The sequence below is a fragment of the Balaenoptera physalus genome (assembly GCF_965194825.1).
Source record: "Balaenoptera physalus genome assembly, chromosome: 1".
Lineage (NCBI taxonomy): Eukaryota > Metazoa > Chordata > Mammalia > Artiodactyla > Balaenopteridae > Balaenoptera > Balaenoptera physalus.
This window is the reverse complement of record NC_138882.1, coordinates 107,388,308-107,412,294: the sequence shown is the minus strand read 5'-3', so window position 1 is coordinate 107,412,294 and position 23,987 is coordinate 107,388,308. Positions and strand designations below refer to the sequence as shown.

Sequence of the window (23,987 nt, the reverse complement as noted above, 5' to 3'; positions counted from 1 at the left end):
ACCAAGAGTAGCCCCCGCTCGCCGCAAGTAGAGAAAGCCCGCGTGCAGCAACAAAGACCCAATGCAGCCAAAAACAAAACAAAACAAACAAACAAAAAACAACTGCGGAACATTTATATTCACATATGTAAGAGAACACACATATGATTACTGAAAACTGAAGGAAACAATGTTCTTTTCTGAACTTCTAACATTTCTTAAAAATCAAGGAGTCACATGTTACTAGGTTAATGCTGGCAGTAATCCTATCCAATATTTTATAAATGACTTAACAACAGAAAACCCACTCTCTCCTCAAGACTTTTATCATGATCACTTCATATTTATTACTTACCCTAACCCAAGAAATATTTCATTATCTAATTGAAACAACAGATCATTTTTTTAAAACATCCTCCTTAAAGAGAAACACACATTAACACCTCAATATAATCAAATGGTTGATCCTCTTTAAAAAGAATGTTTAAAAAAAGGAAGAGATTGCTAAAGCAGAAATAGACTGGTACTACATTATTTTTATCTTAACCACTTATTTATGTATTCGTTCATCCACTCATTTGAAAAATATTTCTGTGTACGACCTCCATGCCAAGCTCTATGCATGATGCTGGGAAACTGTGTGAATGAGACACACATGACCTCTGCCCTATAGAGCATAATGTCTAGTGGGGAATTAACTACCACATTATATGTGCTATAGGAACATCAAAGCTAGTCAGGGTCAGGAAAGGAAAATTTAAAAAACAAGCAGCACCATTTAACAAATGATTTTAAATTTATACTATATATTATCCAATGATTGATTAGACAGTTTTCGTACAATCTCAGCTCTAATCTTCTCCATTCGTGAAAATGAAGGTAAAACTCAAAATTCGTTCTTAGTTTTACATTGGTGGGCTTTGTATATCGGGAAGAAAGTAAAAACTAACAGCTAAAATTACTTTTGGGTGTTTCTGGAAGGATACACAAGAAATTAGTAATGATTGCCTCCAGAAGGAAGAACTGGGATAGAAATCTTTTGATGTATATACCTTTTAGTATCTTTTGAGTTTCAAACTATTTAACATATTACCTAGTCAAAAAGTAGAAGAGCAGAGGCTCAAAGTAGCATATGGAAACAAATGCAAGAACAAAATCTTAAAAAGAAAACAAAAACACTAACATTTAAAGTAGGAATGGAAAAGTAAGGAGCTTACAAAGGGGACTGAGAAAAATGGAAAAGCAGGAATAAAACCAATAGAGAGCCATGTCTTGAAAGTCGGTTTCAAGGAATAGTCAACTATGTCAAAAGAAGTAAACCAGACAAGAATTCAAAACTATCCTCTGGAGTTCTTGCTACTAAATAATTGTTCAACAAACAGAAGTATTTCAGAGAAATGGAAGTCAGCTTGTAGGAGTCTTGAGACATAAGGGGACGTGGGGGGACAAGAGAAGTATACTGCTTTTTCAAAAAGCTTTGGAAAAAGGAGAGAGAAACAGAATAATAACTATGGGGAAAAGAGGTTTAAAAAAGGAGAGTTTTCAGAATGGACAATACACTTGATCCTTGAAGAATGCAGGGGTTAGGGGTGCCGACCCTTCACAAAGTCAAAAATCTGAGTATAACCTATAGTCAGCCCTCCATATCCGTGATTCCTCCATAACCGTGGATTCAACCAACCTCGAATCAAGTAGTACTGTAGTATTTACTATGGAAAAAAACCCCAAATATAAGTGGATCTGTGCAGTTCAAACTCAAGCTGTTCAAGGGTCAACTGTATTTGACCCTTGAGAGGACAAAAGGATATTAATATAGATCAAACGTAAAGAAGAAAGAATAATTGACAGGAGTAAGGTTCCAGAGGAATGGAGAGAAGAAGTTTGAAAGAAAACCCATCTAGATGGCATTAGACTTGAACAGGAAGAGAACCTCATCTTACAAGTCATTTTCTAAGACTGGAGGGAGGACAGATTCAGATTTAGGGTAAGGATAAATAGGAAGCTAATAAAGGTCATAGCTGATGGCTTCATTTTTCTCAATGCAAAGTTCTTTACTGTTCTCTCCTATCCCTCCAATCTCAACCCACAGCAGTTAGATAGGAGGACAAGGAAACAGAGTTGGCTGGTATACCCAGGTGAAGTAGGTTAGGAAGAAAAGAGAAGGAACAATGATAAATATAATTAACACTGCTGTACTCTACATATGAAAGTTGTTACAAGAGTAAATCCGAAGAGTTCTCATCACAAGGAAAACAATTCTTTTTCTTTTTCTTTTACTTTGTATCTATATAAGATGATGGACGTTAACTAAACTTATTGTGATCATTTCATGATGTGAGAAAGTCAAATCATTATGTCACTTATACACTTTAAACTTTTACAGTGCTGTATATCAATTATATCTCAATAAAACTGGAAGGAGAAAAAGAGGGAAAAGATACACCAGAGGAAAATGAAAGTTATTTCGGTGTTGCCCAAGAACAAGTTATAGCAAGTATTTGTTTTTCTCCTCCCTGCTTTTGCTCACTATTATTTTTTCTTCAGCAAGGAATGTTCTTTCTCTTCCCCTTATAAAATCTTATCTATAATAATAACTATCTCTTGCTCTTCCCTTTATCAAATATCATCTATAATAACAATATCTGTAATAATACATTTACAATGGGCTTACTCTGTGGTCTTCTAAGAACTTATGCATATGAATTCATTTAATCTTTACCACAATTTATGACAATAGGCACTATTTTTATTCCTGTTTTACAGATAAGAAAAAGAGCAAAGAAAATTTAAATGACTGCCCAAGGACACAGAACATTAGTTGATTGCAGGACTTCACAGAACTGCAAATGGGGCATAGACAAGCAGAGATGAATGATCTCCTCTGCTTTATGCAGGGTAGCTAGGGCCCCAAAGTTAGTCCTCGCCGGCCATGAGCAGCTTCCTCCATTTATCCTGAAGAGCTATACAAATATTATCATTTTGTATTTGGACCATGATTTAAACAAAAGAAACAAAACAAAAATAAAACAATTGAGATGTGTCGTTTTAAAACATAGCTCAAATTCCATCTGTTCCATAGTATTCCCTGACCAGCACAGCCTGAAGTGACCTTCTCTCTTACATGTACCCCAATTGTAATTAATAACTAGTACCTATTTGAGATAGCTTCTACTAACTTAATTGGTGAAAAAGTGTTGGCTTAAATAAAATAATCAAGTTCTTGTCAGCAATATAATTTTATAGTTTCTCTCTTCCACTACTGTCACGAATTGTTATTTACATCTTCCAGTATTATTTAAGTTTTCCTGGGTAAACGCAGATGAATCATGACCCACTTGAGAACAAAGATCATAGCTTATATCTCGTTGTATAATGTATATAGGTGCGTTATATCAGATAGGCACATAAGATAATAATTTAGCCACAGAAAGTGCCTAAAGAAATCCAAACTGTATATACCAAAACTAAAACTCTTTCCTGGATTCACTGTCTCTAGTTTAATTAACTTCTGAATAATAGGGAATATATAAACGATACTACCCATCTGGCAATTTGAAAATAATAGCTTTCAATGTAAGAACAGATAAATTCTAGATTTCTTTAGCAACATCCATGTGTGCTTTTAAAAAAATTATTTTGTGTAATTAGTGATAAAAGAAAGCATATATTCATTACAGAAAACAGAATTTTCCCATCTTTTTTTCACTGTATAATAACTGTCTAGACTTATTGAGACCAGATTGTACGAGCACATCTTAACAACTTTTTAAGTAATTTGTTTAAAGAAGAAAGAAAAGGTAGAAATTAAAGGGAGAAAGAAAGTGGCTGAAGATAAAGTGGTTCTAAAATTTTACTGGGCAATATAAGGCATGATAGTATTTATTTATACCTTACTTTATTCCAGAAAGGATTCATTTAAGGTGGCTGATGTATGGAAAGTTGTTCAGGGAAGAACATGAATTGAGGACCCAGAGGGGCTCATGGAGAGCAGATCAGTGGAATTTTGTGACAGGGAGGGATCCAGGATTGACCACTTTACTTGAATTCTAACTTCTCTGTAGGTGTTCTGTGACGTTATATTTTGTGAAGCTATTACCTATCCCTAGGAGTACAGAGACACAGTATGGTCAAAAGTGGTGGATCTCAACTGAGGACTGCTTTGGCCCATATTCTGGCTCTATCATTCACTATCTGTATGACCCTGGACAAGTTTCTCTGTGCCTCTAAAACTGTGAACAGTAATTAAAGAGTAATAATCCTGTTCTACATGTAAAGTGTTTAAAACAGTGCATAATAAGTGTTCTAAAAATATTAGCACTTTTTATTGTTGAGGAATAGAATTCTAGTACCTTAACAAAGTACATATAATTTACCTGTGAGTTTGACCTCAGCCCCAGATCTTGACCCTGTATGTAGTAACTCTACAAATATGTTTTTGGGGAAAAAAAAATAATACTTAAAAAAAATCATAGCAACCGAAATTAACATTTAGCTAGCACTTAAATTTGCAAAGCACTTTCACATACATCATCTTAATAAATGATATAATCTTAATAGCCTTCCAACTGATTATTATCTCCATTTGACAAATGAAGAAACTGAGGTTTAGAGACGTTTGGAAATGTATCTGTTAACAACTCATGTTTTCTGAACACTTTTGTGCCAGACGCTATGCTAAAATCCTATAAGGTAGGCATTTCTGTCCTCTTTTTACAAAGTAAGAAACTACAGTTAAAGGGCTTGTCCAAGGTCACATGTTAACATGTGACAGAGCAAAGACATAAAACCAGGTCCAATTCTATAAAACTACTGATTTATTTGTCTATATTCTCTAAAAAGATTTTAAGTTCATTCTAATTGTCCTTTACCACTAGAGAGGAACATTTCTATCATCTTGAACTTGGATATTTTGGCTCCATCCTAATAAACTGGAGCCAACAAATCAAAGCTGGTCATTAGACACAACTTTTATTTCAATGCATGGCCAATCAAGTCGCAGTCCTTCTTTAAGATTTTAAAGAAAGTCTGAGACCTTCAGAATTCTCTGGGCTGTGAATCTGAGAGGCCAGAAGACCTGAAATTCTCTAGGTCACCTTTTTCTCTGGAAGACTTGATACACCAATCCTAAAATGTTCTCCCTCCTCCTATAACATGTCCATCAATCTTTTCATCTTAATTTACATTCTATTTGAAATTTGACAATGAACCTGAATTTGACCTCTCCTCCAAAATTTACTGAGCCCTTAGCAAAGCCAGGTAAATGTATGATATACTAGCAAATTCTACGGTTACTAAGTTCCAGGCTCACTCAATACATCCAAGTGTATGAGTATAAGCCTTACTGGGAGATGTCTATTCAAAGGTTAGATCTCTCTGGATATGATACAGACAGAAAGGCGATTACCACTCCCTATGGAAATACTTCAAAGGGGGGAGGTTTTCAGCTTGGTTCCTGAATACATAACCAGTTCATTAAGGCTGTGTTAGCACCTCATTAGCACTCAACTCAGAAAGGATTTCTTGGCTATCTCATGAAATATGGGATTCTGATAATTATCCCCAGGAGTGTAAAATAACTTTCCTATTTAATGGAGAAAGCTACACAGTTAGACTTGTAAAGTAAGAAAAAGCACGCTTTCATTTTCCAAGTCACTTGGTTAGTGTGTTATTTCCATTCTTGTACTCCTCAGATTCTTAATAATAAGCAGGGCATGTGTTTTAAAGGGTTTGAACCAACAGACCTGAAAAATTCGGCTCAGCTTGGTGTAATAAAAATCAGCTGTTAAATATCGTTCTTCCCAGGAGGCTGGAAAGCCTTAAGCACCTACCAGAACTTCCTTCCCTACAGTCAGGACTGAGGTATAGGCTTCCAGATACACTCGACTGCAGCGTCTTACAACTTCCAGCCCCTTGACTGTGATGTCCTTGGCATCTCCCAGGCCCAAACCGATCATGTAAAGCATTTCAAAGTCCAGGGGGAGGGCGACTGCAGGACGAAATGAATAAGAAAATCAAGTGTCAGCTACATGGAGGATGCCTAAAATCTAGTGATGAACACTTAGACGAAAGCCAAAATAGCACGAGGAGGGACGGCATGTCACAAGGAGGGAGGTTTAAGAATCTTACTTCAAGCCTTTTAAATAAGGATTGTATTGTTTTTAAACAACCCTACTCGCTTTCTCTCTTGTTACACAAACCTAGGAGCAATTACCCTTTGAGAGAATCGTAGCTGGATCACCGTCCTCCCCAAACTCCTATCTGCCGCGGTTTCCCAGAAACAGCTGCCCAACCGGAGGATTTGCGCGGAGCGAGGATCCACGCTGCAGCCCCACCTACGGTGCCGCAAAGCGCCGGCGCTGCGCTTTGCGGCACTTTACGACTAGCTGGAATGGATGGCTCGTTCCGGCACCTGGCGGGGCGACCTTGTCCAGCCGCGACTAAGAATGATACGCAGGATGCTGGGGCGGGGAGGCGAAAGGTTAGCCGGTCAGAGGGAGTCTGACCAGTGCCCCCAGCATGACATTTGGGAAGGGACGAGGCCTGCCTGCGATCCCCTATGTTTAAGCCCGCAGCCTGGGACCGGCTAAGTGCAGGAGCTCTTCGCCCGCGAGGAGAGCCGGCCGCGAAGTTGGCCCGAGGAGCCCCACGCCCTCCCCCTCTCCTCCTCCAGACACACGAGGGGTTGGCGGATGGAAGGGGTTTCCCTAGTCTGCCCTGGGATTGCCCAAGTGCTCAGGTTCCCATCCTCGCCTTTTCATTCGGCCGTAGTTTCACCAGCTGCCTCCCTCGTGAGCTGCCAGCTTGGCAAACCCGTTGGTGAGTGTTAGTTCAGATTTCCCAGCGGGGCGGTGATTCCTTGGGTCTGTCCCCAAGACCTAATTCTGGAGTGCCCCAAGGGGCGTGACGGGAACCTGCCTCAGTCATCATCAGTGTCGGGAAGCCCAAGACCCTCCTGTGCCCCGAGAAGTGACCTTTAAGAATGCTCAGGGATTTCAGACCTCGTCCCAATGCTTCCACAGGGGGAATTCTTAAAGTGGTTGGTTAAATGGCAGTTCCAATGTCGAAATGATTTGTTTTGACTGAATATGCTCTTCCTAAGGTCACTAATGACCTCATCCAAGTTCAGAAGACAAGTTCCATTGCTTATCTCAGTAGACTGTTGATTATTCAGAGTTTTCCTTGTGCTTCTCTGACAATGCCTTGTGTCTTTTTTGCTCAACTCCGCTTCCTTTAGCCTAGGCTTATCCTTTCTCCCCGAATTTCATCCACCTTTTGGCCTTCTCATTGTGTACACTCTTAGTGATTGGTTCTATCCACTCACATTATATCAATCCATTCCTCAATAAACAAAAACTCAAAATGTCTCATAGATGTAAGTGAAAAACTTGAAACTTCCAAAGGAAAACAGGAGAAAATATTTGTGACCTTAGGCAAAGATTTCTTAGGTGCAACACCAAAAGCATGATGCAGAAAAGATAAAATGAAAAAATGATACTTAAACAAAATAAAAACTATGGTCTTCAGAAAACACTGAAGCCACACACTGGGAGAAAATATTTGCAAAGCATATATCTGGTAGAAGACATATTGAGAACATACAAATAACTCTCAAAACACAATAATAAGAAAACAAATTGAATTTTTAAATGGGGAAAAATTATGAGCAGACACATCCCCAAAGAAGTTAACATGAATAGCAAATAAACGTTTGAAAATATGCAAAACATCATTAGACATTAGGGAAATAAAAATTAAAACCACCATGAGCTACTACTACACACCTATTAGAATGGCTAAAATCAAAAACAAAAACAAAATCCTGAATATCCAGTCTCACGATTTCAAATATCTCTTATGTTTTGCTGACTCAAATTTCAACCTCCCATTCAGACCTCCTCCTCAGCATCCTGTATTTAACTTCCTTCTGGAAATCATCTAGATAACCCAGAGGCATGTCAAATCCAACACATCCAAAGCTGAATCCATCAGCTTTCAACTTGGCTTTTGCTTCTGTGTTATCTACTTTGATTGGAAGACGTTGTTATCTATTGACTCTTATCCAATCCAGACACCTTGAAATCACCTCACATTTTAATCTGACAATCTGCTGGTCTTTCTCAGTAGAAACCACACCTACCATCACAATCTTGATTCAGGTCCTCATTATGTCACTCCTGCAGCTGGTCACCATGTCTCCCTCACATTCATCCTTCTGTCAGGAGCCAGGGAGATCTAGCTAAGATACAATCTGAAAATGTCACTCCACTTCTAAATCCTTATCAGGCCAAGAGAAAGTCCAGGCTCCTTTATATACCCCACAAGATCATCCATGATATGACAACTGCCTACCTCCATAGCTTCATCTGTCCCCATTACATACCATGAGTTTTTCTCTAACAGTAACATTCTGTGCCCACAACATGCTGCTCTGTGCCTTTAGTCAGGCGGCCACCTCAGCATGGAATACCCTCTCCCATTTTCTCCTGCCTAAATCACTGCTATACCCATTTTTAAGACTAAACTCAGCAAGCAGTCCCAGAGATCCCCCAGCTAGGTTAGGTATCTCCTTTTTCTTACAGTAACACTCCACACATATACTTATTGGTCAATTTAAGTGTTTTGTAATTGTGTATCTTCTTTACCAAACTGTGAATTTCATGAAGTCAGGGACTGTATTTCATTTATATTCTCATCCCTAAGCCTTAGCACAGTGTCTGGCACATGGTAGGTATTCAATAAATCTTTATTAAATAGGTCATTATCCACTACTAGCTGAGCAATTTCTTGAGATGATGTCTTTTTCTGTCTTTACGAAATGCAGGGAGTGATATGCTTTTTATGATTACCAAAAAATCATCGATGGAATTATCAAACATAAAGATGCCTTGCTTATGACACTTTAGAAAGTCATTTATGTTGAAAGGCTTATGACACATATCACATATACTTTATATGCACAAAACATACATACCTAAGCATATAGCTGATTAAATGATATCATATTTAGTATGTAAATTTTCCAATGTACTGGTCATTTTTTAACATGTTTTTGTTTTGATTTTCTTTGAGTGATTTCAAACAGCTTCACAGGGAAAGGGCATTGCCAAAAAGAATAATTAGTAATCCAAAGGAAGGTATACTTTATCTCCTTTCAGGAAATCTATATTGAAAATGAAGTTATTCTGAGTAGGTAAAGAAATATTGTATTTTTAGATACAGAAGTAATTTCAAGTCTTACTTTTCAAAATTCAGTCAAAGGAACTTACTCAATTATAATTATATAATTATAATTATATAATTCTTGAACAAACAAACCTTTCTGCCTGCCTTCATTTCTCAATAGCAGTGTGAATTTGGAGGACTTTTCTGGAGGTAGATTGATAAAGGTGTTATGGCAGTCTTTTTCCTCCTCAACTCAATATAAGCGGCAAAAACTGGTCTCATCTTTTTTTGCAGAATTATTCTGTGTGATTTGGTTTCTCCCTTGCCATGTAAAACAGGTTTCAAGTATGATTGCATTTTCCCCAACAATTTATCGTTAAAATTTTCAAATATATAGAAAAGTTAAAACAATTTTACAGTAAATGTCCATATAGTGACCTCCTAGGTTCTACAGTTTTAACATTTTGCTGTATTTTTTCAATCATATATTTATCCATCCACTCAGCCATCAACTCATGTTATTATTTTGTTGCATTTCCAAGGGAGTTACAGACATAAGTACACATATGATTGCATTTTGTGTGAAAGATAAACCCCTCATCTAGGTAACAGATTAACAAAACATACATACCTAAGCATATAGCTGATTATATGATACCATTTCTTCATCTAATTTCGGCAGGGCCTTGAGAATTTTGCTTTAAAACAGTTTCAAATTAGTTTTTAATCAACACTGTAACATTATTTTGATGATAATGAAAGCAAATAGAATATTTATTTCTAATGTCATAGCAAATATGAAATTTCATACGTAGCAGAAGAGAGGGGCATGGTTATAGAGAACCATTATTCTAGGGGGAAAAAAGGGGGGGTAAAAGCCTTTTTAGTGTAAAGAATAACAAGGATACATGGGGGGCTTGAAGAGTTTTCTGCTTTCTATTTCTCCTTTCATGTAGGACAATACCAAATCATCCCTGAGGGTAAACATTCATGCCTTTCCTGAAAGATCTTTAAGATGCTTTTATAACCTTTGTTAGTAACTCATTTTTAGTACCTTCACTGTCAGAAATTCTTCTTATAGCTAATCTAAGACCTTCAAGCAGTAGTCATAAAATGTGAAAAAGAGATGCAGATAGTCATAAGAAGTTAATGCTGATGGGTTTTCCATTCCATTGTCATAAACACATCATATAGTAGTTTTATATTAAAGTGATAACAACATAGTTGAGACACTGCATTACATTATGAACAAATTGTAATTACCTTTCATCTGAAAGGACTCATCCTTCAATTTTCCTATTTGAGTTCATTGTGTGTCTTTTGAAAAGAAGATATCAGGGCTACTGAGTAAACTCCATCTGACCTTATTGTGAATAGAGAGTATTATTTTACTCTGAAGCTGTTCCCAGAGATTGCCTCTTTGTTAGAGGAAATTTTGATTAATATTCGTAGAGCTTAGAAACCCTGAATTGATTGATAGTCATTATTTTCTAACAATTCACAAATAAGTTATAATTAAAGATAGCATTGCTTCAGAAGACAGAGTTATATTTACTAAGATCAAGAAAAGTTCTGAAATTACATTATTGTGCATTTGCTTACTCAGGGGGCAAAAGGGTAATTGTTTATTCAGTGATCTTGCTCATCTACACATTTTACATGATGTGATCATGTAAAATGCACAATAATATTTTTTTTTAAAAACCCTCCATATCCATAGTGATTTTCTGTGAAAAATATGGAATTTTTACTGTTATTTTTAACCCTAGCTTAATAGATTGAAAGAGTAACCATGTGGACTGATTGTAAGAAAATCACTTACAGCCCTATATTTTTGTGTCAAGTAACTCCCCAAGATGTTTCCTTGTGTGTGTAAACTTTATATATGTTGAATGAATGAGTGCATATCTACATATGGTAATATATTATAAATACATTTTTTATTCATAAGGGAAGAACTGTGCAGAGAGAAGTTTACATAATTATTAAGAACTCAGGTTTTCATGTCATTCAGACCTTGGTTTAAGTTTAGGTGTTTTCTGTTCAGTAGTGTTACTGAACCAAACTTGGGTCTGCTTACCTGTGCACAATAAAGCCAATCTACTGACAATGAGTTGTGGTGATGGGAAGTGCAGCATTTATTGCAGGGTGCCAAGCAAGGAGAACAGGCAGCTCATGCTCAAAAGACCCAAACTCCCCAATGGCTTTCAAGGAAGGGGTTTAAAGGCACTGTGAGGGAGGGGACTGCAGGGTACATGATCAGCTCATGCGTAGTTCTCAGATTGGTTGGCATCAAGGTAAAGTTTCAAGCATCATCAACCTTTGGGTTTCAATGGGTCTAGGGTCTATGTACGTGTGGTCAGTGTTTTTTCAACTGGTGGGGGTCTGCTTCCTCTAAAAACAACTTAGGAATGTGTGTCAGGCCTTTATATCTTTTAGGGAACTGGGAGTTCGGTGATTCTGCCATGTGGCAGATTTATAGTCTAAACTGTTACCAGTTTCCCAGCCCAATAGCTATTTGTCTCTACATCTTCACATTTCCTAATCATTAACTCTTGAGTCAGCCTTTTGAGACTCAAGGGAGGCCTGGGAAACTAAAGCAAAAGCCTTTTACTTCAAAGGACAGGGACACAGGGGCTTGTATATGGTTTCAGTAGTTCATTCCCTTTCTAAACCTCAGTTTTCTCATCTGTGGAAATAGAGATAATAATACCATCCCTCACAGGATTATTGTGAGGATAAATGAAAGAATACATATTAAGGACTTAGCATAGTGTCAGGCAATTAGGAAAGATTCAGTCAACACTGGCAGATATGGAGTTTGAAATTAATTTTATAGTAATCTACAGTGTCCATCAGATTATGAGAATCAGCCCTTATCTCCCACCTAGATTGGTTCTCATTCTTTTCCTCATTCACAATAGTTCTCTGAAATCATTACATAGTTCATTATAGACCAGTCCTCTAGATGGACTATTTTATTGATTCACAAAGGGTCATCTTAAGCAAACATTATTATTATACTCTGAGGTACTCTTTCTGAGAAAAACTTTGTTTCTATCATTTAATTGAGTTTAGCACTGTAAACTTGATTGACACCAAATAAATGTTGCTTGGCAATATGTTAATACTTAAAATAGAAGATGGCTAGCATGCAGATGGACTTTGTTTCTTAGTATTCTAGTAAACAAAATCTACTGATGAGCAGAGAAGATGTTCACTTGAGTTCTAAACAATTAACTTTTAAAAATTTTAGATACTCAACAACAATTAAAAAAATAATTGTGGTACATTCATACAATACAATATTATAGAGCAATGAAAAAAATGAACTACTGCTGCATAAAACAACATGGATGAATCTCAGAATCTCAACATGGATACGTAAAAGAGTACCTTGGAGATGGGATATAGCTTACATACAGCAAAGTCCACAAAATCTTAAGGGTACAATTTGATAAATCTGCTCTGAACATTGTATCTGACTTTTGTTGGACATAAGCACTCATTTCTCTTGGTATATACCCAGGAATTGGAATTGCTAGGTTATAGGATGCATGTGTTTTTACTTCAGCAGATGGTGCCAAACAGTTTTCCAAAGTGTTTGTACAATTTACATTCTCACCAACAAGAGATGAGAGTTCCTGTTCCCCCATTTCCTTGCCAGTACTTGGTACGGCAATCAGAGAAGAAAAAGAAATAAAAGGAATACAAATTGGAAAAGAAGAAGAAAAACTGTCACTGTTTGCAGATGACATGATACTATACACAGAGAATCCTAAAGATGCCACCAGAAAACTACTAGACCTAATCAATGAATTTGCTAAAGTTGCAGGATACAAAATTAATGCACAGAAATCTCTTGCATTCTTATACACTAATGATGAAAAATCTGAAAGAGAAATTAAGGAAACACTCCCATTTACCATTGCAAGAAAAAGAATAAAATACCTAGGAATAAACCTACCTAGGGAGACAAAAGACCTGTATGCAGAAAACTATAATACACTGTTGAAAGATATTAAAAATGATACCAACAGATGGAGAGATATACCATGTTCTTGGATTGGAAGAATCAATATTGTGAAAATGACTATACTACCCAAAGCAGTCTACAGATTCAATGCAATCCCTATCAAATTACCAATGGCATTTTTTACAGAACTAGAACAAAAAATCTTAAAATTTGTATGGAGATACAAAAGACCCCAAATATCCAAAGCAGTCTTGAGGGAAAAAAACAGAGCTGGAGGAATCAGACTCCCTGACTTCAGACTATACTACAAAGCTATATTAATCAAGACAATATGGTACTGGCACAAAAACAGAAATATAGATCAATGGAACAGGATAGAAAGCCCAGAGATAAACCCACACACCTATGGTCAACTAATCTATGACAAAGGAGGCAAGGATATACAATGGAGAAAAGACAATCTCTTCAATAAGTGGTGCTGGGAAAACTGGACATCTACATGTAAGAGAATGAAATTAGAACACTCCCTAACACCATACACAAAAATAAACTCAAAATGGATTAGAGACCTAAATGTAAGACTGGACACTATAAAACTCTTAGAGGAAAACATAGGAAGAACACTCTTTGACATAAATCACAGAAAGATCTTTTTTGACCCACCTCCTAGAGTAATGGAAATAAAAACATAAATAAACAAATGGGACCTAATGAAACTTAAAAGCTTTTGTAAAGCAAAGGAAACTACAAACAACAAGAAAAGACAACCCTCAGAATGGGAAAAAATATTTGCAAACGTTTCAATGGACAAAGGATTAATCTCCAATTATATAAACAGCTCATGCAGCTCAATATTAAAAAAACAAACAGCCCAATCAAAAAATGGGCAGAAGACCTAAATAGACATTTCTCCAAAGAAGACATACAGATGGCCAAGAGGCACATGAAAAACTGCTCAACATCACTAATTATTAGAGAAATGCAAGTCAAAAGTACAATGAGGTATCACCTCACACCAGTCAGAACGGTCATCATCAAAAAATCTAGAAACAATAAGTGCTGGAGAGGGTGTGGAAAAAAGGGAACCCTCTTGCACTGTTGGTGGGAATGTAAATTGATACAGCCACTATGGAGAACTGTATGGAAGTTCCTTAAAAAACTAAAGTTAGAATTACCATGTGACCCAGCAATCCCACTACTGGGCATATACCCAGAGAAAACCATAATTCAAAAAGAAACATGCACTCAAATGTTCATTGCAGCACTATTTACAGTAGCCAGGCCATGGAAGCAACCTAAATGCCCACTGACAGACTAATGGATAAAGAAGATGTGGTACATATATATAATGGAATATTACTCAGCCATATAAAGGAATGAAAGTGGGTCATTTGTAGAGACGTGGATGAATCTAGAGACTGTCATACAGAGTGAAGTAAGTCAGAAAGAGAAAAACAAATATCACATATTAACGCATATATGTGGAACCTAGAAAAATGGTACAGATGAACTGGTTTGCAGGCAGAAATTGAGACCCAGATGCAGAGAACAAACGTATGGACACCAAGGGGGGGAAAGCAGCGGCGGGTGGGGGTGGTGGTGTGCTGAATTGGGAGATTGGGATTGACATGTATACACTGATGTGTATAAAATGGATGACTAATAAGAACCTGCTGTATAAAAAATAAAAAATATATAATTCAAAAATTCAAAAAAAAAATGAACTACTGATTCACATAGCAAGATGAGTGAATATCAGAAACATATTGATCAAAAGAAGCCAGACACAAATGGATACATATTGCTTGCTCTCATTTATGTGAAACTAAAAACTGAGCAAAACTAATCTATGGTGTCTATGGGGAGTGGCACTTGCCTGGAAAGTTGCTCTATAGAACTTTTTGGGGTGATAACTTAACTGGTTGTTGGTTACATGAATTTATACATTTGTCAAAGCCTGTCTAATTTTACACTTATTTCACTGTAAGTAACTTTACTAGAAACAAAAAAAATCAGCACACACATAACTTTCAGTGAAAATATTCCTGAAGCTAACCCAAAGCAAAGTGCTTGCTTAACACTAGTTACTAGTACCTCTGTAAACCGTTGTACATACTACAGTATTTTTCAAAATGACATTTTATTTTATATTGTGTGATAGGATCTAAAATCATTTCTTTTCGAAATAGAAAGCCACTTGTCTACGCCTTCATCGTAAATTAAAAGACTATCTTTAAATGCGTTACAAAAAACAAAGAATACAGGAGATCAGCATCAGACTGTCAAGTCAAAATCAGGATCACAGGAGGAGCCTTGCTAAGAGCTTGCTACAAGTTAGGTGTTTTATGTTCATTAGTTCAGTTTCCTTTACCATAATCCTGGTAAAGAAGTATAAGGTCCATTTTACAGACAAGTATATTAAGGTTTAGGAAGGCTAAGTAGCTTAATCAAAGACACAAAGCTACTAAATGGTAGAACACAGATTTGAACTTAGTTCAACTGACTCCAAAACTTAAGCTCTTTCCACAGTACCCACTGTTTCAGGTTTCAGCAAGGAAGGGATGGAAAAACAGCATAGTTAAGATTTACAGGCTGTAATACAATAGAGTCCAGTAGACTGATCACTCCAGGGAGGCCTAAGCGTCTTGACTTCTTGGCTGCCCCTTCAGATGTCTCTTCCACTGCCTGACCCAGGCCCCCAAGTAATCTCTGTAGCTCATCTGTGTCCTTTGGGTACTATGAAAGTCACGGACTGGCCCATTGATCAGTAGTTCAGTTACAGTTCTACCAATACCGAAAATAGAGAAGAGCCAAGGGGAAGAGTGAACATAAGTTAGTGCATTACATTCTTCAAAAGCAGGGCAAAAGACTGTGTCCCTGTATTGTGGTGCAGAATAGCAGATGAGAAAAAAAAAGCAAAAGAGAAGGTAAACTCAAAGGCAACTGTAAGTATACTGAAAAAGTTGTATTCCCCTTTAAGTTTAGCTTTAAAAAAAACTATATTCTAGTGAAAATACAGGAAAGGATTATGTTAGTTGTTGGCATTGAAGCAAGCAATTGATATTTGTGCATGTCTTGAAAAGGCAATAAAGAAAATTGTGGCATATTGTTATTTTAGTAAAAGTAGTATTGTCTGATTAAAATTTTTGAATGCTTAGGCCATTATAAAATAAACCTTAGCAGGCTTTCTGGAAATGCTTAGTTCTCAGAGTGACGACTGGTCCCCTCTGTTAAATCATTCCAGATTTTAGTCCTAACTTGTCTGATCACTAGCTTTACCTTTAGACATAACTTGTCCGCTCACTTGCCTTAGACATTCTTTTGGAGTTTCAGCATTTTCATCTAATAAGTGAGAGATTTAGACTAGATGCTTTATTATTATTATTATTTAGGAATAGTATTCACTAACTTTTAAAAATCTTCTGTCATATGATAGGAACTGTACTTTGAAATGTTTTGAAATAGGTTTTCTCATTTAATTGGCACAACAGCCTTTTGTGATATATGTGATATTGCCTATCTTATAAATGAGCAAACTAGAGAAAAGAGTGTTTAGGTCTGGGATTGAACCCTGACTCCATTTGGTCCAAAGATTTTAACCACTATGTTATCCTGCCTATCTATGGGTCCTTCAACTTTAATATGCTTAGATTCTATTCCAATCAGATCAATAAATAGATGTTGAATTAGGTGTGAATCCTTGAAAGCCAGAGAACTTGATTTAGTACCTTACTTTTCTCTTTATCTCCAATGCCAAGCACATTTTAGGCCTGGCTGAATTCAAGCAAAAAGAACAAAACAAATTAATAATCTTCTTAAGGAGAGGGATTATATTCTATTTTTTCACTCTGCTGACCACTCTTCCCTCTTTCCACTGTATTTAGCATGGTATTTTGCACATCATACACATGCAGTAATTTTTGACTCACTACAGGTGGAAAAGATTCAACAGTGATCAATTCTGCATGGTAAAAAAATAAAAGTTATACTCAAAGCTTTCATCTAAACCCATCTGTTTAACATAGAGGAACTGATAATAAGCCAAGAGTCTGAGGTTAAGAGTGACCTTTCAGAGAAAAACAAATATCATATATTAACGCATATATGTGGAACCTAGAAAAATGGTACAGATGAACCGGTTTGCAGGGCAGAAATAGAGACACAGATGTAGAGAACAAACGTATGGACACCAAGGGGGGAAAGTGGTGGTGGTGGGATGTTTTGGGGGATTGGGATTGACATATATACACTAGTATGTATAAAATGGATAACTAATAAGAACATGCTGTATAAAAAAATAAATAAAATAAAATTCAAAAATTCAAAAAAAAAAAAAAGTGACCTTTCAGGGAATTCCCTGGCCGTCCAGTGGTTAGACCTCGGGGCTTTCACAGCCATGGGCCCCGGGTTTGATCCCTGGTCGGAGAACTAAGATCCCACAAGCTGCGAGGCGCAGTCAAAAAAAAAGTGACCTTTCAGAGCCAGGGAGTCTGCTGCTGCCGCCCATGACAACAACAATGGCTGGAAGAAGAACAGTTGATGCCGCCTACCAGTGCGCCGGCCTGCAGGACAAACAACACCTCCTTCAAAGACCAAGTCTTAGTTTCTCTGATGGTGAAAACTTCAGAACTTTCGGCTATGACTGAGAAGCTCTTCCTGCATTATCCCTCCACCTTTCCACTTGATAAGGTCACCTGGGCTCTTTATCACAGGGGCACTTGCCCTGCCCTGGGTTGTGTCCTGGATAGTGTTTGTTCTTACTGTTACCTTTAAAAAGTATTTCTCTTCCTTTCTTAAAGTAATTTTATTTCATGTAATCTTGTATCTTTTACTTTTAAATGGGAAATAGAAATTAGGGGCAGCTCATTTATGAAAGTATTTGCATATATTGGGCCTGCAGAAATATTTATTGAATTAAATAAAATCTTCATCAGCAATAAAACCATATATATCATAATTAGCTTATAAATTAAGTGTAGGTCCTCTATTGCAATACCAGTGTTAAAAAATAAATATTTTGTAAAATTTTGGCTTTAACTTATAGGTCCAATGGCCTCTCTCCCAAATGCCAACAGAAGCCCTTCTGAGAGTAGTTTTAGTCTCGGAGAGGCCCAAATAATTTGTATTTATATTATTAGTTAAGAAACACAATTAAGATTATTATTTTCTCAAATAAATATGAAGATTACATGCTAAACAAATTTCTAACAAATGTGAAATTCCAATATTTTAGATGGTATTTTCATTCCAAGTAATACTTCTCCTGGACTTCACAGAGACAAACTAAGAGTTACCTTGATAAACAACCCACTTAAGTTCTATTTAACTATCATAATGAAATAATTCTATGTGCCCATTTCTTATAAATGCCCTCTTTATTAAGTGTGCTTATCTTATTCAGTCAAACTTTAAATATGACCATTGAACAAAACTGGACATGTGACAGACTGAATCTTTTCTGGTACCAGAAAAGTTCATAGATTACCAATTATTTTTTTAAGTAATATTTAATAATGAATTCATTCACATTTCTTTCTACCAAAAAAAAAAATTAAAATTTTTCTAGGGATTTGATTCCCTTATATCTCCTAGGAGTATTACCAGAATTTCCAGTGTAATGTCTAATTTGTCATCTGTGACATGAAGTTAATTTCCATAACGCCTGGCATCTAAACAGCTGTGACTGCACCTGTTGTCAGGTGGCCCCTCAGGGAGTGGGTTTAGCCTTGGGGAAGACCCAAATAATTTGGTAGTGGGGAGGCCCCAACTGAAGGAAGGGGAAAACGTTTTTTGGAACATTTCAATTATTGTTTCTACTAATATGCTGCAATCAGGCCTTTACTTCCTCAACTCCCTTTCACTTTTCAAATCACTGCAATCTTGCTCCCTTCCCTAAATTCCACTGAAACAGATATTACTGGGGTCACAATTAACTACTAAATGTTAAGTTCTGAGAATAGGTTTCAGCATGTGACCCCTGCACAGTGCTTGATACTTTTGATTATATTCTTAACGGTCTCTTCTTTTTCGACTTCTGTGATCCCTTTCTTCTACCTCTCTGACTATTTGTTGGTATTTACAGACTTATGTTTTTCCCTTGATTGTTGGGTGTTGTCTTCCCGCCTGTATGTGTAAACTTGGCTACTTTATAGTATACCATTATTTAATCAAACACTAATCTAGATGCTGCTGTCAAAGTATTTTGTAGATACAGTTAACATCTATAATCAGTTGACTTTAAAGAGATAATGCGGTTGGGCCTCATCTATTTAGTTAGAAAGCCTTAAGAGCAAAAACTGAGGTTTCCTGGAGGAAAAGAAATTCTGCCTCAAGACTGTAACATCAATGTTTCCCTGAATTTCTGAGTTTCCAGCCTGCTGGCCTGCCCACCCTAAAAATTTCTGACTTGCCTGCCCTTCAGATTTCAGAACGCCAAGCCCCAACAAGCACGAGCCAAGCTTTGAAATAAATCTCTTTAAAACACACATAGGGACTCCCCTGATGGTTCAGTGGTTAAGACCCCGTGCTTCCCATGCAGGGGACACAGGTTTGATCCCTGGCAGGGAACTAAGATACCACATGCTGCACAGCGTGGACAAAAAAGCAAACAAACAAAAAACACATACACACACATCTATTGGTTCTGTTTCTCTGGAGAATTCTGACTGATTACAGATCACTTTGTCATTTGTCATGTTCCATATAATTCATCCATTTCACTTCTTCAACTATGTCCATAATACATCTTTGACCCCAGAATATTTATCCCAGGCTCTTGTCTGAACTCGTAATTATATTTCCAAATAGTAAGCATCTCTATATCATTGCCTCAGTCCCATCTAAACCAAACATGTCCAAATAGAACCGCAACCCCTTTCTCTCCTTTTTTCTATCTCAATTAATGCCATATCTACACCTAATCATCTTACTTAGAAATCTCAGAGTTGTTCTTGATTCATCTCTCTCTCTCATCTTGTCCAACTAATCAGCCCCTAAACTTGGACAGTTTTTTCCTACTTGGCAACCCTTGAATCTACTCCTTTCTTACTTCTTCCACTGCCTTAGGTTAGAACTTCTAATCACCTCTTGCATATTCTTGATCTTGTTCACCACTGTCTTTTTCTTCTATATCATTATCCACAGATCCACAAAGGTCCTTGTCTTGTCAGAGCTATTGCATCATATTGTAATTACTTGTTTACATGCCTTGTCCTCCCTTCTATACTGGATGTCATTTATAACATTTGTGTTGAATGAATGAGCATGATGGGCACAATTTTCTTTACAAAAAAGATCTACTAATTTGCTGCCTGTAGCAGAAATTATATTTTCCTAGAGAATCAATTTAAGGAATCAAATTAGACTATTGAATCCATTTTTTTCTTATTACTAGTATATTTCCAATTCTTTCCAATATTTCAGTTCTTTCCAATACAGGTGTTCTTAACTTGGGATCCACAAATGGACTTCTAAGGGATGCCATGAACTCACTAAAATTTTATGGAAAACATTTTGCATATTTTTCTTTGGTGAATGACCATACTTTTCACCAAATTCTCAAAGAAGTCTGAGTTTCCTAAATGCTTAAGACTCATTGTGCTTAGTGAAACTGTGTGGGTTTGTATCCCAGCTCTACCACTTACTGACTGTGGGACCTCAGACAAGTTATTTAACCACTCAGGGCCTTACACAGCTTTCTCATCTTTAAATTGTGGCATAAAAACAGTAACGGCTTCATAAGGTTGTTGTGAATATTAGCAAGTTAATGTATGTAAAGTGCTTGGCACATATAAGTGGCTGTGTGGCTCTTACTATAAAAAATGCCTGTAAAAATAAAAATAAAATAAAACAAAATATAGAATATAAAAACTATTATTGTTGAAAATGTAGGAGCTAAATCTCAAAAGATAAGCAAGAGTTGAAGATTTAGGTTCCAAAATTACCTACATAGAAGCAGTAGTTGAAATCACAGAAGTAGGAGTGGTTCTATGGGATAAAGAATGAAAAGAAGGGCAAAGAGTTTTGGAGTAAACTCATAGTAAGATAAGCCCGTAGTAAGGTGAAAACAGAGAAAAGAGCTCATGAAGATGTTAGTAGAGTGTTCAGATCCAGTGAAGGAATTTTACTATCAAAGGTACAAATTAAGCCTTCCTTAAGTCAAGGAAAAAGAGGAATAAAGAGACGACTGGATTTTGTGACTAGGAGGATCTATTAGCTTCCTAGAAACAAATTGCTACAAACTGGATGGCTTAACACAAATGAAATTTATTCTGTCATAGTTTTGGAGGACAGAAGCCCGAAATCAAGGTGTCAGCAGGGCCCTGGTCCCTCCAAAGGCTCTAGGGAAAAATCCTTCCTTGCCTCTTCTAGTTTCTGGTGGTTACTGGCAGCCCTGGGTGCTGCTGGCTTATCACTGCATCACTCTAATTCCTGGCTCCTTTTTCTCATGGCCATTTTCCCTCTGAGCATCTGTGTCTCTGTGTTGAAATTCCCCTCTTTTTATTAGAACATTAGTCACTGGATTTAAGACCTACTCTAATCTAGTATGTTCTAATCTTAACTTGATTACATCTGCAAAGACCCTATTTCCAAATAAGGTCACATTCACAGGTTCTGGGTGAGCATGAAATCTGGGGGAATACCATTCATCCCAGTACAAAGAACTCTAGTTACTTCAGAGAAGTGGTAAAGTAAGAGGCTATACTGCAAGGTACTCAGAAATAAGTTAGTGAGTGATTAACGTGGAAATGACTTTTTCCCCCTGGAGATTTCTTACTAAAAGAATAATAGGGTTGTAGTTTGAGGCAAGAACTACATTGAGGAAGAGAGACATGGTGATAAATTATATCAAGACAGAGTCAGAAATAGAGATACACACACAGAAATAGATGTAGCTATAAAATGTAAGAATAGTTTTTAGGCATAAGTGGGGGTGACAGAAGGAAAGGTTATCAAGTATAGTGGTGGTAGGTTAGCTGGAAAGGAGACAGGACAACTGTTTCTGAGATAAGAGGACAGACTATTTTGCAGTTCCAGTAACAGCTTGAGAAACAAATGACTGTTATTAATCATACAGTCTTTAGAATAGTATGCACTGTTTTTACATTGTTTTGTCTATTTTCATCTTGTAGATGTCAGTTATATATTTCTCAACAAGATTCTTTTTTTTTTTTCAAAGCAAATCCTAAAAGAATCGCCTGTAATTAAAATTGAATGTAACCAACATAAACATGTTTGAATCCAAATTGTTTTATAGTTTTCTTAACAGAGATATCTTTTTAGGCACATCAGGGTTGGAACCTATAGTTTCCTACTATATTAAGAGTAAGCAGGGACTTCCCTGGTGGTGCAGTGGTTAAGAATCTGCCTGCCAATGCAGGGGACATGGGTTCGAGTCCTGGTCCGGGAAGATTCCCACATCCTGCGGAGCAACTAAGCCCGTGCACCACAACTACTGAGTCTGCACTCTAGAGCCCACAAGCCACAACTACTGAGCCTGCGTGCTGCAACTACTGAAGCCTGCGAGCCTAGAGCCTGTGCTCTGCAACAAGAGAAGCCACTGCAGTGAGAAGCCCATGCACCTCAACGAAGAGTAGCCCCCACTTGTGCAACCAGAGAAAGCCCTCGCGCAGCAACGAAGACCCAACGCAGCCAAAACTAAATAAATTAATTAATTAATTAATTAATTAAAAAAAAAAGAGTAAGCATATTTCAAAATGATCCTTTTAATAAAAGTACTTACATAGTTGGATCCTAGCCAATAACAGGATGTGTATGTCTAAGATGGCATGTGTTGTTCAAAGCTTTGGCTGTGTTAAAGTGCCATTTCAGGTTCTTCCTTTTCCTGGTTAGAGTCAATGTAATATCACTTCTGTGGGAATCTTCCTAAGACAGAGGAGAGCTTAAATAAGTGAAGTTTCCTTATAGTGAAATAGCTTTGTTTCTGTGGATCCTGATTTAGTTTTATTCTTTTATGCAAATTGACTAATAAATAAACATGTATGGAGACTAAAAGTATTAAGATTATACATTTATTTATAAAAACTTCCTTTTTAGCTTTTTGGTTTTTTTTTCTTTTTTTTTTTTTTATATCTTTATTGGAGTATAATTGCTATACAATGTTGTGTTAGGTTCTGCTGTATAACAAAGTGAATCAGCTATATGTGTACATATATTCCCTCCCTCTTACGCCTCCCTCCCACTTTCCCTATCTCACCTCTCTAGGTTGTCACAAAGCACCAAGCTGATCTCCCTGTGCTATGCAGCTGCTTCCTACTGTGAAAGAATTCCCCACATCTGGTTAATTAGAACATACATTACCTAACTTTTTTTTTTTTGATGAGAAAATTTAAGTTCTGTCCTTTTAGCAAATTTCAATTATACAATACAGTGTTATCAATTATAGTCACATGTTTTACATTAGATCCTCAAACCTCATTCATCTTATAGCTGAAAGTTTATACCTTTTAACCAACCTCTCCCTATTTCCCTCACCACCCCCCAGCCCCTTTCAACCACTTTTCTACTCTCTGTTTCTATCAGTTTGACTTTTTTTTTCTTTAAATTCCACATATAATTAATACCATGCAAGATTTATCTATCTCTGTCTGGCTTATTTCACTTAGCATAATGCCCCCAAGTTCCATCCATATTGTTGCAGATGGCATGATTTCCTATTTTCTTATGGCTGAGTAATATTTTGTGACCATCATATACCATACATATGGTATATCATATATATGTCATATATATCATTATTGTATATATATATGTGTGTATATATATATCTCATATCTTCTTTATCCATTCAACCATTGATAGACATTTAGGTTGTTTCCATAACTTGACTGTTATGAATAATGTTGCAATG

General features: G+C 36.7%; 1 protein-coding gene across 4 annotated transcripts in view; it reads right to left on the bottom strand.

The window, feature by feature from the left end:
* Positions 1-10,938, bottom strand: part of DPH5 (diphthamide biosynthesis 5) — a 40,883-nt gene extending 29,945 nt beyond the window's left edge. Inside the window, exons 1-3 of one of the 4 annotated variants that reach the window (XM_082452875.1) lie at positions 6,730-10,938; positions 5,808-5,965; positions 4,353-4,400 (exon numbers count right to left, since the gene is read on the bottom strand). In XM_082452875.1, the coding sequence (XP_082309001.1) occupies positions 4,353-4,400; positions 5,808-5,942 (183 nt within the window). In that variant the 5' untranslated portion in view covers positions 5,943-5,965; positions 6,730-10,938. Of the gene's footprint in view, positions 1-4,352; positions 4,401-5,807; positions 5,966-6,190; positions 6,477-6,523; positions 6,675-6,729 lie in introns of those variants that run through there. The other 3 variants (XM_082452874.1, XM_082452873.1, XM_082452876.1) reach the window with 3 other exon arrangements.
* Positions 10,939-23,987: the final 13,049 nt, after the last annotated feature.